Source organism: Theropithecus gelada, chromosome 5 (assembly GCF_003255815.1).
Source record: "Theropithecus gelada isolate Dixy chromosome 5, Tgel_1.0, whole genome shotgun sequence".
NCBI classification, from domain to species: domain Eukaryota; kingdom Metazoa; phylum Chordata; class Mammalia; order Primates; family Cercopithecidae; genus Theropithecus; species Theropithecus gelada.
In genome coordinates, this window is record NC_037672.1 from 148,283,185 (window position 1) to 148,298,850 (window position 15,666).

The 15,666-nt window shown below is 42.9% G+C and overlaps 1 protein-coding gene across 2 annotated transcripts in view; it reads right to left on the reverse strand.

Moving 5' to 3' along the window:
- The window catches only part of SH3D19 (SH3 domain containing 19), a 198,770-nt gene extending 195,738 nt beyond the window's left edge, over positions 1–3,032 (reverse strand). For both annotated transcript variants that reach the window (XM_025385229.1, XM_025385228.1), the window contains exon 1: positions 2,611–3,032. In XM_025385229.1, coding sequence (XP_025241014.1) covers positions 2,611–2,722 — 112 coding nt within the window. In that variant the 5' untranslated portion in view covers positions 2,723–3,032. The remainder of the gene's footprint in view (positions 1–2,610) is intronic.
- Between the last annotated feature and the right edge of the window lie 12,634 nt (positions 3,033–15,666).

Here is a 15,666-nt window from a genome sequence, read left to right on the forward strand (position 1 = left end):
CAGGCTTGAGCCACCGCACCCGGCCAAACCCAATTTTCTTAACGTCATTTTAAAAACACACACACATTTATTTCCAAGGATGCCCTACAAGGACTGTCCTGTGCTCAGAACCTGCCTGGGGCTCTTGGCCTTTGAATGAAAAGAACCCATTCCAGACATTTCATAATCTCAAGTCATTACTTGCTTTCTGCTGGGTAGATAAAATACAGGATGATTCCACTTATTATGATTTTAAAAAGGTAAAACTAAACAATATTTTATAGAGATGCATATGTGTATGGTAAAACTATACAGAATAAAAAGGAAATAATCACAAAGGTTAAAAAAAAGGGTTACCTGTAGGGGAGAGAGGAGGCTAAGTCTGGAAGGGATGGGAATCCATTTTTAAGGAACTGACTATATCCTATTTCTTGACTTGAGCATGAGTCACAAGAGTTTTTACTTTATAATTTACAAATTTTACATGCTCTTCTGTATGTATGTTGCAAAAATAAATAAGTGCACTTACACAACCACTCCAAAACTTAGTAGGGAGAGAAGGAAGAGTTCACAGACTACCTTAAGTTCATAAACCCCAGGTTTATGGGTATCAAGCTATGTGAGATCAGAGAAAAGTAAACTCTTTAGATTGTAAAATGGTAAGGGTAGGAGGGAGCACTGAGAACAGGAAAAGTGAAAAACTGAAAAGGTGATGCAGAAAAAGCATAAAGCTTCTGCGTCAGTTCATACCCTCTCACTTGGAGGAGAGCAACATCTAGCACAGACATAACTAACAAATGCCCAAGCTTGGTAAGGAATGTGTTAGTGTCTGAAAAACATGTTAACTAATAAGGGGAAAGTGGAGCTCAGCTTCTAAAGCAATGTAAACTATCAAATAATTTCTTCTAAAAGAAATAAATCCAAAAATTGCAAGTTTAACCCTCTTACTCATTCCATAACATCGTCCTGACACCCTTTAATGAAAAAAGGGCATATAAATGGTTAGAAAACTACAAACACCAGTTACTGAATGCAAAAAATACACAATGTCATGTCTCAGCAAAATATTATCAAAGAATCTAGAAAAGCCTTTGCCAGCCTTGGGAAATTAGGGAACTGGTGAAAACTAATTACAAAATGTCATTTCCACATTGGAATAAGTACACATATTGCAACTAAATGATAAACACACATCTGGATCACATCTAGTCTGAACTCCAAAAGAGGTCTTCACTGTACAGTCTTGTAAGTGAGAGAGAAGCTTTCTGCTGAAGGTAACAGGAATCTAAGGTGGCCTACCCTGTTTAAATTCACAGGTCAGACATGGCGGTATATCTTTGTAAAGGTTTTTTCATTGTACTCTTGCAAGAAATATTCACTTATATCCAGCAACTATTCATTATTTCACTAGCTCTGGGTTTACACTGAACAAAATTACCAATTATGTTCAAAACTGGTGTTCACATAGACAGCCAAATGCCTTACTTTGATGAAAAGTTGTAGTAATGAGCATGGAGAATTATTTTTATGGTTCCAAGATTCTACCAAGGGCATTAAATTGACTATTTCTTCAAGATGTTCTTCTCAAGTTTTCCTTTCACCTACTTTCTACCCTCCATTTGTTCCGCACAGAGACAATATCTTCCCTATTTCTCCAACTTTCTCTTAGTGGTTAAGGCAGTCACACAGAAAAGGTTCTCCACTTCATGGAATATTCACTATATTCCACTTTCTAACGAGGCTCTCAGTGAATCGTTCTCCTCCGACTCTCTCACTTCCCTATCTCCCTTTTGTTGTCAGTCCCCCCAGGTTTGTTCTTCCCTCTTGTTTTCAGATAACTCGGATTACCCAGTTGGAACCAAAGGCCAAAGAATTTCCTCTCTATTATGTTTGATTGAAAAGCCGCCCGGGAAGAGGGAAGGGGTGTGGATCTACACGTATTCACTCTTTCACTAATACGCCAAACTATTTGATCCGTGCCGCTTTTGTGTACCCAAAACACACTATCATAAAAGTAATTATAGGCCCGAAAATGATTCTCAGCCCAAATGAATGGCCTTTTGGGATGCTATATTCTGGACTTCTCTTTGCGTGGGGGAGGGTCTCACAAATAACGAAAACAAGTCCTACAGAAAACTGGTGAGCTCGGCGGCTGGGGGAGGGAGGGAGAGGGTCACAGGTCCGAAGTTCAAGGGACGCCGAAACAGGACTTGACTCACTTATGAGCACGTGCTCTGACCTGGCTGGGGCGTCGCATGCAAACCCTTCGGGAGGGGTCGCTGACCACTGAGACGGCCACTGGCCTCTGACTCATCCAGAGATAAGTCATCACCTAGGCCACAAGTCCCAAGCCAGCAGCTCCTGGATTTAGTGTGCACGGAAAATCTGGAGTTTCAGCTGCACGACCACTAGCAGTCAGAGACGGGTCTGAATTTCCTCGGGCTCGGCCGGAAAGTGTGGATGGCGATGGAAAGGCCACCCTCCCCGAGTCTGGCCTCCGAGAGTTAAAGCCGGTCCCATCCCGGCGCGTGAAGGAGCAGCCGCTGTGTGGGGCGGACCCGAGCGGCCCCAGAGTGCGCTGCTCCGGGTCCCCGCCGCCCCGTTCCCCGCGCCCGCGCCCGCGCCTCTCACCTGCGGCCGAGTGGCCCGAGAGCGCACGGCCCCGGGCGCGGCGCTGGCCACCAAGCTCGCGGCGCTCGCGTAGCTCTTCCTCCTCGTCCTCCCGCCGCCGGCCCTCAGCCATGGGCGAGGCGCGGGGCGCAGCCGCGGGATGGCCGGCGAGCTGCGGCCCCGGCGCCCCAGAACGCGGGCACCCGGCCCCACGCCACCGCCCTCGGGCCGGGGGGAAGGCGGCTCCCGGAGAGGAGGCGTCGGCGGCGGCTGTGGAAATGGCCACCTCCGCGAACTCCACCTGCAGCCGGCCCGGCAGCGGCCGGGCGCGGGCCGAGCCGATTCCCCGCCTCCTTGCGGCGTCCCGGCGGCCTCTCAATCCCTGGCCTTTCCCACTCCCACTCCCGCTCTCTTCCCCCTTCCTCTTTCCCTTCCCCGCCCCGCAGAGCTCCACCGCGGATCGGGCGGGTTCGGGCCTGGCCTCGCCTCCTCAGGGAGGGGTTACCGGCCCCTAAGGCCGCCCCATGGCCACACACGCTAGAAACACCCGCTCGACCCAAACAAACGTATGCAAAATAAATAAACGGATAGGAAGAGGGGAAAGAGGAGGTGGCCTGGCCTCTTCCTGCTTTTTCACGATATTCCAGTGTCAACAGGAAACCCATTTGTTTGACACTTAAACAAAAAGAGGACCGGGGCCGAACTGGGAGAGATGGCACAGCTGGGAGCTGCTGAACTTTGGAGCAAACTTGGCTTGGTGTTGGGTCGAGCTTCTGCGATGCAAAGTTTTTTCTTTCCCTCTCTTTTCGCCCTTAAAAATCTAGCCTTGCTGGAGCACAGAGGATTTTTAGGGCAGTGAAACTACTATGCGTATAATTCTGTGATGGCGGATGCCTTTGTCCAAGCTCATAGAATGTACAAAACCAAGAGTGAACCCCAATGTAAACTATCGACTTTGGGTGATTATGAGGTGTCAATGTGGGTTCATCAGTTGTAGCAACTGTGGCATTCTGGTGGGGGTGTTGATAATGGGGAAGGCTATGCATGTGTGGGAGCAGGGAGGGTACATGGGAAATCTCCGTACCTTTAGCTCAGCTTTGCTGTGAACCTAAAACTGTTCTTTAAAATAGTCTAATAAGACCGGCGCGGTGGCTCACGCCTGTAATCCCAGCACTTTGGGAGGCCGAGGCGGGCAGATCACGAGGTCAGGAGATAGAGACCATCCTGGCTAACACGGTGAAACCCCGTCTTTACTAAAAATACAAAAAAAAAAAATTAGCCGGGCGTGGTGGCGGGTGCCTGTAGTGCCAGCTACTTTGGAGGCTGAGGCAGGCGACTGAAGCTTGCGGTGAGCTGAGATAGTGCCACTGCACTCCAGCCTGGGAGACAGAGCGAGACTCCGTCTCAAAAAAAAAAAAAAAAAAAAAGTCTAATAAAAATGTTTAATAATAAATCAAGCCTCACTGTATTCCAGTTCGTTTAGGGCTAGGATATGGCTACAATTCTCAGAAGAACAGGAAGAAAATGTGTTAAGGAGACCCATATATGATTATTTGTAGACAGGCAATTAGGAGAAGTGGAGAGAGCACTGGCTCTGGAGTAAGAAACTGTCATTTGAAGCACTTAGCTGTGTGAGCTGCCCCTAAGAAAGTTTTTCAAAGCTGGAAAGAACCGTGTAACAAAAATTGTGTGTACCTGTATAATACACATCTTAGGTTCAGTAGGTACACGTACCTACTTTCACAAAGAGAGGAACAGATTCTGGAATTTCACCAGAAGATACCCAAGTAGCAGGCAGAAATATTACCTGGACATGAAACCTTAGGAAACTCCTGAGTGCGATGAACAGGCCTTTATCTTTGGCGTCTTGCTCTATTTCTGAGACAGTATGACAGCTCCTAATGTTCAGCAGGTAGGAGAGAAAAAGAAAGAGAGAAAAGGGTCACTGAAAATAGAATTGCCTGCCACACCTGAGTGCCGTTTCTTTGCCTTTTCAGTAGTGGCTGTTGCCGCCTGAGAAAATCTTTCCGCTTTTAAGCAGATAAGAACCACAATCGATTCTGTGGAATTGAGGTCAAATCCACAAGTTAAAACTTTATTACTGCATAAGCGATTAAATAAGTAGACACTTAGAGAACTGGAAATTAAGCCAACAACAACAAAACAAAGGTTCTGGACCTTTAGGGTTGTTTTAAGTGTTTGGTAAGTGAAACCTTATTTGTCACTTCCCTTCAGGGATGAATAATTTAGAAGCCCCTACCTTGACCAACAGTACCATTTCATTAAGCCATTGGAGTCAGTTTCTACTATCATTGAGTCTTTTTTTTTTTTTTTTTTTTGAGACTAGAGCCTCACTCTATTGCCGAGGCTGGAGTGCAGTGGCGGGATCTCGGCTCACTGCAACCTACCCCTCCCGGGTTCAAGGGATTCCCCCGCCTCAGGCTCCTGAGTAGTTGGGTTTACAGGCAGGCACCACCACGCCCAGCTAATTTTTGTATTTTTAGTAGAGACGGGGTTTTATCATGTTGGCCAGGCTGTTCTCAAACTCCTGACCTCAAGTGATCCACCCATCTCAGCCTCCCAAAGGGCTGGGATTACAGGCATAAGCCACTGCGCCCAGCCATTGAGTCTTAATTTGGAAAGGTCTGAAAGTTGTTCTGGGTTTCCCAGCCAATTAGAGCTTTGGGAATCCACATTTTTGTGGTGGGTGGGTGGTGCATGCCCAAGCCCACTCTACAATTAACAAACATTTATGGTAACTGTTGTGTGCCAAGCACCATGCTAGGTGCTGTTGGGAGACTCAAAAGAAGGAAAGAAATATCCATTATCAGATCCTATGGTAGGTGCTTTTCACATATGTCTTCTCATTACAAAAGAACAAAACAGATTCCCTGTCCTCCAATGAGAGAGGAAGGTCTATCCAGTTTACCACAAAATGAGACAAAACTTGGTAAGTCCTTCAATAAAGACATAACTTTGGACAGGGTGCCAACATAATTCAACAGGGAAGGAATTGTCTTTACAACTGGATATCCACATGCATACAAATGAATTTGAGCCCCTATCTCATCCCATGTGCAAAAATTAACTCAAAATGGATCATAGATCTAAACATAAGAACTAGAACTATAAAACTCTTCAAAGAAAACATAGGATTAGATCTCTGTGACCATGGTTTAAAAAATAATTTTTTAGATATGATACCAAAATACATAAATATCAGAGGAAAAAATAAATTGGACTTAGCAAAATTTAAAACTTTCGTGTTTCAAAGGACACGATTAATAAAGTGAAAAGACAGAAGGGGAGAACATATTTTCAAATCATATATCTAATAAGGACCTTATATTCAGAACATATAAAAAACAACTCAACAATAGTTGTTTAAAAACCCGATTAGGCCAGGTGCAGTGGCTCACATCTGTAATTCTAGCACTTTGGGAGGATGAGGCGGGTGGATCACCTGAGGTCAGGAGTTCCAGACCAGCCTGGCCAACCATGGCCAACATGGTGAAATCCCATCTCTATAGTGAAAATACAAAAATTAACCAGGCACGGTGACACATGCCTGTAATCCCAGCTACTCGCGAGACTGAGGTACGAGAATCACTTGAACCCAGGAGCGGAGGTTGCAGTGAGCTGAGATCCCACCATTGCACTCCAGCCTGGGCAACAAGAGTGAAACTCTGTCTCAAAAAAAAAAAAGGACGAACTTTGAAAACATTATGCCAAGTTAAAGAAGCCAGAGACAAAAGATTCCTATGATCTTGTTTATGTGAAATGTCCAGAATAGGCTAATCCATAGAGACAAAATGTAGGTTGGTGGCTGCAGGGGAGGGGAGAATGGGGAGTGATGGCCAATGGGTATAAGGTTTCTTTTTGAGGTGATCAGAATATCCTAAAATTAGAAGTGGTGATGGTTGCACAATTTTGTAAATATACTAAGGGATACATTTTGGGTGCATGGATTATATCTAAATAAAGCTGTTTTTTAAAAAGATATAACTAGTTCACTGCAAAAGCACAGAAAACAAACCAGGGAGAGGACTGCACTCTGAAGTCATCATACTGAGGAAGAGAAACCAGATAGAAGTTACAAGCCAGAACAATGTAATCATATGAAATCAAACTAAAGGTGTGGCCAACTAGTAACTAAATAAACATGCTCAAACATCCTACCCACCCAAGTGACACAACAAGAGCCAAACCCATAGAAGGAAAGTGATAAGAAACTTGGAAAGAAAATTTACATCCTAAGAGTAAAACAAGATTCACCCTCAAAGCTTGAAGGTATAAGAATTTTTTTGTAAGAGATATTGAAAAAGGGCCCCCATTTTAAAGGACAATGTTCTTGGTTTCTCACTTTAGATATATAATCTTACCTGAAGCAAAATGGTCTGCAAATAGAACACTATAAAAAATAAGAATATACTATATAAATATATATGTAGTACAGTGTTTAGCATATAGAAGCACAATAAATATTTGTTTAATGACTGAATGAACATAATTCCAATTTTTTCTTGCTGAATCACCAGAAGGCATGAGTCTCAAGGCTTTTAACTTAAAAAGTAACTATCTGGAGTTAAAAGTTTACAGTTGCAGACTTCAATGGAGAAAAAAGAAGGAAGGCCAGGGATATACAATGGATTTTAAAACTACAGCATGTCCAAAGTTTTAGCTCTTCACGTGACAGAATTTTAAGATTAAAGTAGGAGAGTGAGTCCATGAGTGGTTATTATATTATTCTCCATATTTTCTATTTGCCTTTAATTTTTCATTAAAAAAAATAAAAGCAGGTTGGGTTCCATGGCTCACACCTGTAATCCCGATGCTTTGGGAGGACAAGGTGGAAGGATTGCTTAAGGGCAGGAGTTCAAGGCCAGACTGGGCAATATAGTGAGATGCCATCTCTATTTAAAAAAGAAAAAATTAGTTGGGCCTGATGACATGTGCTTGTAGTCCCAACTACTCAGGAGGCTGAGTTGGGAGACTGACTGCTTGAGCCCAGAAGTTGGAGGCTGCAGTGAGCTATAATTTTGCCACTGCACTCCAGCCTGAGTGACACAGTGAGAACTCATATTAAAAATAAAAATAAAAATAAATGAAAAGCTAAAAGTACAGTATAATAGATTGAGATAGCTATAGTTTCTGTTTGTCCAGTGCTGTTTGTCCATAATTCTGTTTGTCCACTATAATTCTGTTTGTCCACTTTAGCAAATTCTCCCTGTGGTAGATTATTGCAAAACTGTTCCAAAATCTTTATGCCCCCCTTTATTCATACATTTCTAATGTACATTTGCATCTTCTTCATCAAGAAGTCGTTCCAAATTCTAGCTACTCAGGAGGCTGAGGCAAGAGGATCACTTGAGCCCAGGAGTTTGAGGCTGCAGTGAGCTATGATTGTACCACTGCACTCTAGCCTAGGTAGCTGAGTGAAACCCTGACTCTAAAAAGTAAACACAAAAAAAATGGGGTTCCCTGTCTCCACGAAGCTGAGCTGGCCCTTAGATTTGCTTTGGCCAAATAGAATATGGCAGTAAAGACAGTATGTGAATTCCAAGTCTAGACCTGAAGAGGCCTTGTATGCTTCAGTTTGTTCTCTTGGATGATGTATTAGTCTGTTCTCTCACATTGCTATAAGGAACTACTGAGACTGGATAATTTATAAGAAAAGAGGTTTAATTGACTCACAGTTCTGCAGGCTGTACAGGAAGCATGGCTGGGGAGGCCCCAGGAAACTTAAAATCATGGCAGAAGGTGAAGGGGAAGTAAGTATATCTTCACATGGCCAGCAGGAGAGGGAGAGGGAGAGCGAGAGGGAGAGGGGGAGACAGACAGAGAGAGAGAGAGAGAGAGAGAGAGAGATGGATGAAGGGGGAAGTGCTCACACTTTCAAACAATCAAATCTTATGAGAACTCACTATCACGAGAACAGCAAGGGGGAAATCTGCCCCCATGATCCAATCACTTCCCACCAGGTCCTTCCCCCAACATTGGGAATTACAATTTAACACGAGATTTGGGTGGGACACAGAGCCAAACCGTATCAGATGCCTTCCACCACCATGTGATCAAGCCAACGTGAGCCAGCTAAAGAATGCAACACTATGTGAAGGAAAGTTCAGCTGTCCCAGTTGAGGCTTTTTAGACCAGCATGTAGCCAACCAACTCCCACACATGTGAAAGAACCCAGTTAAGATCAACAGAAATGCTTATCTAACCAACAAATGACCACAGACACCTGAGTGATCCAGCTAAGACTAAAACCACTGCCGCCTGGCCTGTAAACACGTATGTGGTAAGAAGTGCTTACTGTTTTATGTCAGTGAGGCTTTGTGATTGTTTGCTATGCAGCATGTGCTGGTTTGGGATTCTCCAGGAACCAGTGGGCTGAAAGAGAGTTCTAGTACAAAAGTTTAGAGGGTAACACCTGTGAAAGGAGCAAGGGAGACAGAAAGATTGGTCAAGGGGAACTGTCATACCCCTATGCAGACCTGATAAAGCCTCTGCTAGTCCAACAGGAAGCTCTAGAATAAAGATCAGAATTCCACTTTTAATGTAAATAGGTGGACCCTTAAATCACCACCTTGCTCAGTCATTGACTTTGACTGCATGAAAGCTGAGGCAGACACTGTTGGAGACATAAAGAGATGTGCCACTCAAATCTCGCTCCAACAAAGCCTTGCTGCCCAGGTATGCTGAATATGGTATGCTATATCAGTATGCTGACAGTTCCTAGCTTCAGTGTCTGCCTCAGCTTTCATGCAGATCTATTCCTTGTATCATGCAAATCTTCTTTCCCATACATGTTCAGGGAATAGCTCAGGTTACCCTCCATCACTGCAGTTGGTCTCAGGGCCTCCAGTATAGTCTCCCTTCTCCACCCTCCATCTAAATTCCTCTTGCTCCCAGCCACCACCTCTGCTGGTCTTGGCGGCTTATCTAGTGGTATGAATCAAACCTTCATTATTGAGTTTTCTTAGCCCCTAGTGATCATATCCTTCTCAGGTGGGAGTTGCTTCACTTACCTGTTCACAGTTATGATCTATCAAGGGAGAACCAACAACCAAGAAGCACCCAAATGGGTCATCTTGAGTTCCATGCATATGTCTCCTGTTCCCATTGTGTAAGATCAGTCTTACCTCCCACTGTTGATCAGAGTTATTATTTTTGCCAAGATGGTTTGTCTTCTTACCTGCTGGCCCCTAGTCACAAGAAACTCAGTGCCCAGATGGCATCCATAGTTTGTAATCAATGGGACCTTTGCTGCGTCCTCTGGTGAGCATGCGCCCCTGCTGGCAACAGGACCTCTAACCCTATGGAGCCCCGGAAGCAAAACGTCCCCAGTAGGCCACTGGGAGTGACTGTAACTGCAGCCAATCCTGGGTCCACCCCTCTGATCCCAGATTTACAGATTCTGACTGGAGATACAGCACCATGTAAAGGTCTCTGATACAATGTGTATACTGTATTCTGGAAGATTAAGCTCCATATTCTCAGGGTATTACCTCTGATTTTGCACTTCATTTATGCCTTCAGCAGGAATACACATATATAAACTAGAGGTAAGAAGTACAACATATAAAACATTTTTTTTTTTGAGATGGAATCTCGCTCTGTTGCCCAGGCTGGAGTGCAGTGGCACGATCTTGGCTCACTGCAACCTCCGCTTCCCAGGTTCAAGCAATTCTCCTGCCTCAGCCTCCTGAGTAGCTGGGACTACAGGCACATGCCACCACGCCCTGCTGATTTTTGTATTTTTAGTAGAGACGGAGTTTCACCATGTTGGCCACGTTGCTCTTGAACTCCTGACCTCATGATCCACCTGCCTCGGCTTCCCAAAGAGCTGGGATTATAGGCATGAGCCACCACACCCAGCCAAAACTTTTCAAAGTGTTATTTCACCCATCAAAAACAAATCTATAAAGCATGTGAACATAAATTCTAAACTTCTCAGAGTTACATTCATAAAACATGTTGTTATTAGTCCTTTCCCTCAAATAAAAATGAAGCCTATATTGCAAAATCAAGACCAGGGCTCTTAAGAGCTATAGCTTCAGGTTCGAAATATAATAAAACGCCTGCAAGTGTCAAAAACGAGGGAGCATTTCCTTACTCCTTCATTTCGAAGAGTTCTTCAGACTCATCTAAAAAGAAAAATGTTAGTGACACATCTGAAAAAGAAAATGTTAATGGTTTATATAGTGACCCAGAGCTTCTAATGTTCTTAGAAGGTCATGGCAGGTCAAGTTTTAATCCTTTTCCTTCACTATTTTTCTTTCTTTCTTTCTCTTGATTCCTGTCCATCTTTTAACTTCAAGTTTTTCCCCTTTCTTCTTCCCTTCTCTCTGTCAGTTTGCCTTTACCACTGTCTCTTGATGCCTCCTTGGCACTCTTTGGTTTTCTTAACTGCTGTGTGCCTCAATTTCTTCAATTGTAAAATGAGGATAATAATAATAATAGCTATCTCACAAGAAAGTTGTAAAGATTAAAATGAATTAATATGTTGCATTGGTTTGCTGAGGCTGCCATAACAAAGTACCACTAATTGAGTGGCTTAAACAACTGATATTTATTTTCTCATAGTTCTGGAGACTACACGTCCAAGATCAATGTGCTGGGAGGGTCCTGTTCCCTCTGAAGGCTCTGGGGAAGGATCTGGTCCAGGCTTCTCTTCTAGCTTCTGGTAAGTCCTTGGCTTTTAACTCAAATCTTTTTAATCTTGGCTTTTTAACTCAAATCTTCACATGACGTTCTCCCTGCATGCTTGTCTCTGCGTCCAAATTTCCCCTGTTTATATAGACACCAGTCAAAAGGGACTAGGGCCCCACCCTATTTCAGTATGACTTTATACTAAACAGTCACATTGGCAGCAACCCTATACTAAATAGGGTCACCTTCTGAGGTACTGGCACATTAACATAGGAATGTTGGGGGAACAAAATTCAACTCATGATATATACATAAAACCCTTAGAACAGCTCTTGGCATATAGAAGCACCACATATTTGCTATTTATTGAATACATCCTGTACGTGCAGCCCTGTGTGAGATACTAAAGATATGACAGTGAATAGACACAGATTTGTCCTTAAGGAGCTCATGGTGTGATACGATCCATGGTAGAGGTGATGCAGGGTGGCCAATCATCCCAGTTTGCCCAGGACTGATGTGTGTTTGGGAGGTTTTGAGACACAAGACTTTCAGTGCTAACTCCATAAAAGCCCCAGGTAAACCAGGCCAAGTCATTCACCCCAGAGGTGAACAAGATAGGGAGGATACACACTCTTAGAGGGAACATAGAAGAGGCATTGTGGCAAAAAGTGCTAGTTTCCCCCAATATCTGTTATCTCGTTGGCATTTGGTGGGTGGTCAAGAATAGAGACGACATTCTCCAGTGTCCCATGGCGTTACGCACGGCCATGTGATTATGTTCTGGCCGTAGGAAATGGTACGAATGACTTTACAGGAATGTATTAAAGGGAAGAGGCATTTCTTCTTTAGCCCTTTCCTCTGTTGACTAGAATTTGGATGTAATGGCTGGAACCAGAGCAGTTATCTTGGATCACAAGAAGGCCAAATTTTGAGAAACTGAAAAAAGACTGGACTCTTGATGATTATGGAGAAGGCATATCTGCTATGGACCTCATACTTCTAGACTTCATTTATGGGGGGAAAAAAGAAACTTCTACTTTTTAAAGATATGCTTATTTTGGGTTTTCTGTTACATACTTAATATATTTCAAACTAATACAGACATTAAATTGTGTCTTAGTCATGAAGGGAGCTAAGAGGGAAAGAAAGTGTATCAAACAATAGAAACTGTGTATGTCATGCTTGCAACAAAAAGAGAATCTGGGCCAAGCAGGGTGGCTCATGCCTGTAATCCCAGTACTTTGGGAGGACAACACGGGCAGATCACGAGGTCAGGAGATCGAGACCATCCTGGCCAACCTGGTGAAACCCCATCTCTACTAAAATACAAAAAATTAGCCGGGAATGGTGGCGTGCACCTGTAGTCCCAGCTACATGGGAGACTGAGGCAGGAGAATCGCTTGAACCTAGGAGGTGGAGGTTGCAGTGAGCCGAGATCGCGCCACTGCTCTCCAGCCTGGCGACAGAGCAAGACTCCGTCTAAAAAAAGAAAGAGAGTCTGGAATAACTTTTGATCTTATAGAGTGGGCTAAATTAGAGGGAAATCTCCAAGGGCCAAAAATAAATAAGGAGCTAAACCAGAGTGTCAATAATAGTTGGCACACATATGATGCCATTCTAAGTGTTTTACATAGCTCAACTCACTTAATCCTAACACAAACTCCATGAGGTAGATAGTGTTTGCATCGTCATCTTACAGAAAAGGAAACTGACATGAGTTATAGAGATATAATGATAAGGTACAATGACTGTCCAACCAGAATTCTAGAACGGAAAAGAGAAAAGAACTGAGGAAAGGCAACATTTGAAAAGATAATGACTGAAAATTGTCCAGAAATAATAAATGTCATGAATCTTCAGATAAATGAAGTGTGATGAATCCCAATTTGGTCTCTAAAATAATACTAATACAAAACACAATAGCTAAATTTATTCAATACTTAAGAGTTAGGTACTATTTTAAGTACATTATATAAATTATATCATTTAATCTTCACAACAACTTTAAGGGATAGTTCCTGTGATTATTCCCACTTTGCAGAAAAGGAAACTGAGGTGCAGAAAAGGAAACTGAGGCACAGATAAATAACACTCCTAAGATCACAGAGCCTGCAAACAATAGAGTTGGATTCAAACTCAGACAATTTGATCCCAAAGAAGGCACTTTTCACATCACTTCTTTGCAAAATCTCCTCTGGGGGAGAGCAGTGAGTTTAGGATATTTAAGTGGAGCAGACCAAATGGCAATTAAAGGTATAGGTCTTTTCATGGTCCAATAGAATTTCCTGTGATGATGGCAATGCTCTATATCTGTGTTTTCTAATGTGGCAGCAAGGAGCACATTGACTATTGGACACTTGAAATGTGGCTAGTGCAGCTGAAGTACTAAATTTTAAATTTTATTTATTTTTAATTAATTAAAATTTAAATTGAAATTGAAATCCCTACATGTGACTGATTGGACAGCACAGGTTCAGAGTTAATGCAGAAATCCAATGTGAAGGCAAGGTTAATTCACTACTCCTCTTGATTTCATACTGAAATAGCTGGGTGCCTCCCAATTTTAGATGAGAAAAACTGATAAAGCGAAGTTTCTTCTTAAGCAAGGAATAGTCAAAAAATTACCTTTGAATAGCTTTTTATTTATTTTTTGAGATAGAGTCTTGCTCTGTTTCCCAGGCCGGAGTGCACTGGTGCTATCTTGGCTCACTGCAACCTCCACCTCCTGGGTTCAAGGGATTCTCCTGCCTCAGCCTCCTGAGTAGCTGGGATTATAGGTGTGTGCTACTACGCCTGGCTAATTTTTGGATTTTTAGTAGAGACGGGGTTTCATCATGTTGACCAGGCTGTGATCTCAAATTCTGGACCTCAAGTGGTCTGTCCGCCTCAGCCTCTCAAGGTTCTGAGATTACAGGCATGAGCCACTGAACCTGGTTCCTTGGATAGTTTTCAATTGCCTATAAAGAACTGTATATATACATTGTTTATGCCACCACGTCAGGTAATGTGTATGTGTAGTGTATGTAGGAATGTTTAGAATTAGGAAAGATAAAGAGAAATCTGCAAAGGTGTGAAAAGAAGTGTCCAGTGAGGTGGGAGGAGAACCAAAAAAGGAGGCTTTTCATTAGGCAACGTGAAGAATGTGTTACAAGAAGAGAGTGCGTTCTGTCTGATATTGCTGATAGCTTATAGAATGGGATAATTGAGGTAGGGTTATTGTTCATGTTGTTTAAATTATTGTTCTCTCCTTTGTTTTTCTCTAGTACATATAGTAGAATACAGACAAGTTAAATGCACATACCATGTGAATACATGATAAATACATATGTATACATGTGTACATATACACTGTAAGCTTCCTTGAGGTATAAAGCATTATATTAGTTTTCTATTGCCTTATACAAAATTACTACAAATTTAGCAGCTTAATACAGCATCCACTCATTAGCTCACAGTTCTGCCTAGGCTGGGTCAAATAGGTTTCTGGTTAGAGTCTCACAAAGCCAAAATCAAGGTGTGGCCTAAGGCAGGCTCTTATCTGGACTAGAATAATCTGTCTCCACGCTCATTCAAGTGGCTGGCAGAATTCACTTCCTCATGGTTGTGGGACTGAAGTTACCATTTTCTTGCTAGCTCTCGGCTCCCAGCAGCCACTCTCGGGTTCTTTCTACGTGGCGCCTCCATCTTCAAGTCAGTAATGGTACACTGAATCCTTCTTGTGCTTTGAATCCCGGCTTCATCTTCTGCAACCATCTGGAGAAAATTCTCTGCTTTTAAAGGGTTCATATGTATATGTTAGGCTCATCCCAAATAATCTTCACACAACATAGCATAATTGTAGTAGTGCTGTCTCATTATATTCTCAGGTTCCACCCACAGTCAGAAGGATGAGGATTGTTGGGGATCACTTTAGAAATCCATCTACCACAAACATTATCTCATCTACCTTCAAAATTTGTCAGTTGAGAAAGTTCTTCAACCTAACACATTTCCTAAACAGAGTGCTTTTCTGAGTTCATAATATCTTAAAAATCAGTGAAATACAATTATACAAAATCTGTATTTAAAAGCCAGCTGAGATTTGTTGAACTCCTGTTATGAATTAGGTACTGTCTGAGGCATTGAGGATACAGAAGTGAATAAGGCAGACATAGCTCCTAATGGCTCCTCCTTACTACTCTATCTTTGACTCCTTGTTTGTTTTGTCCCCCATTTGAATCAGACTGCAACCTCAAATGCCTTCAAGGATCAAGATAATATAACTGAGCAAGACAATGAGGAGCTGGGAAGATCAGGTGAATGGGAGAGCCAACGCCCATTTGAGAGGGGCAGCAGCAAGTCAGTTGCTGCAGGAATGTGGAACCAGTCTTTTCTTTTCAATTTTCTTTCTTTCTTTCTCTCTTTCTTTCTTTCTCTCTC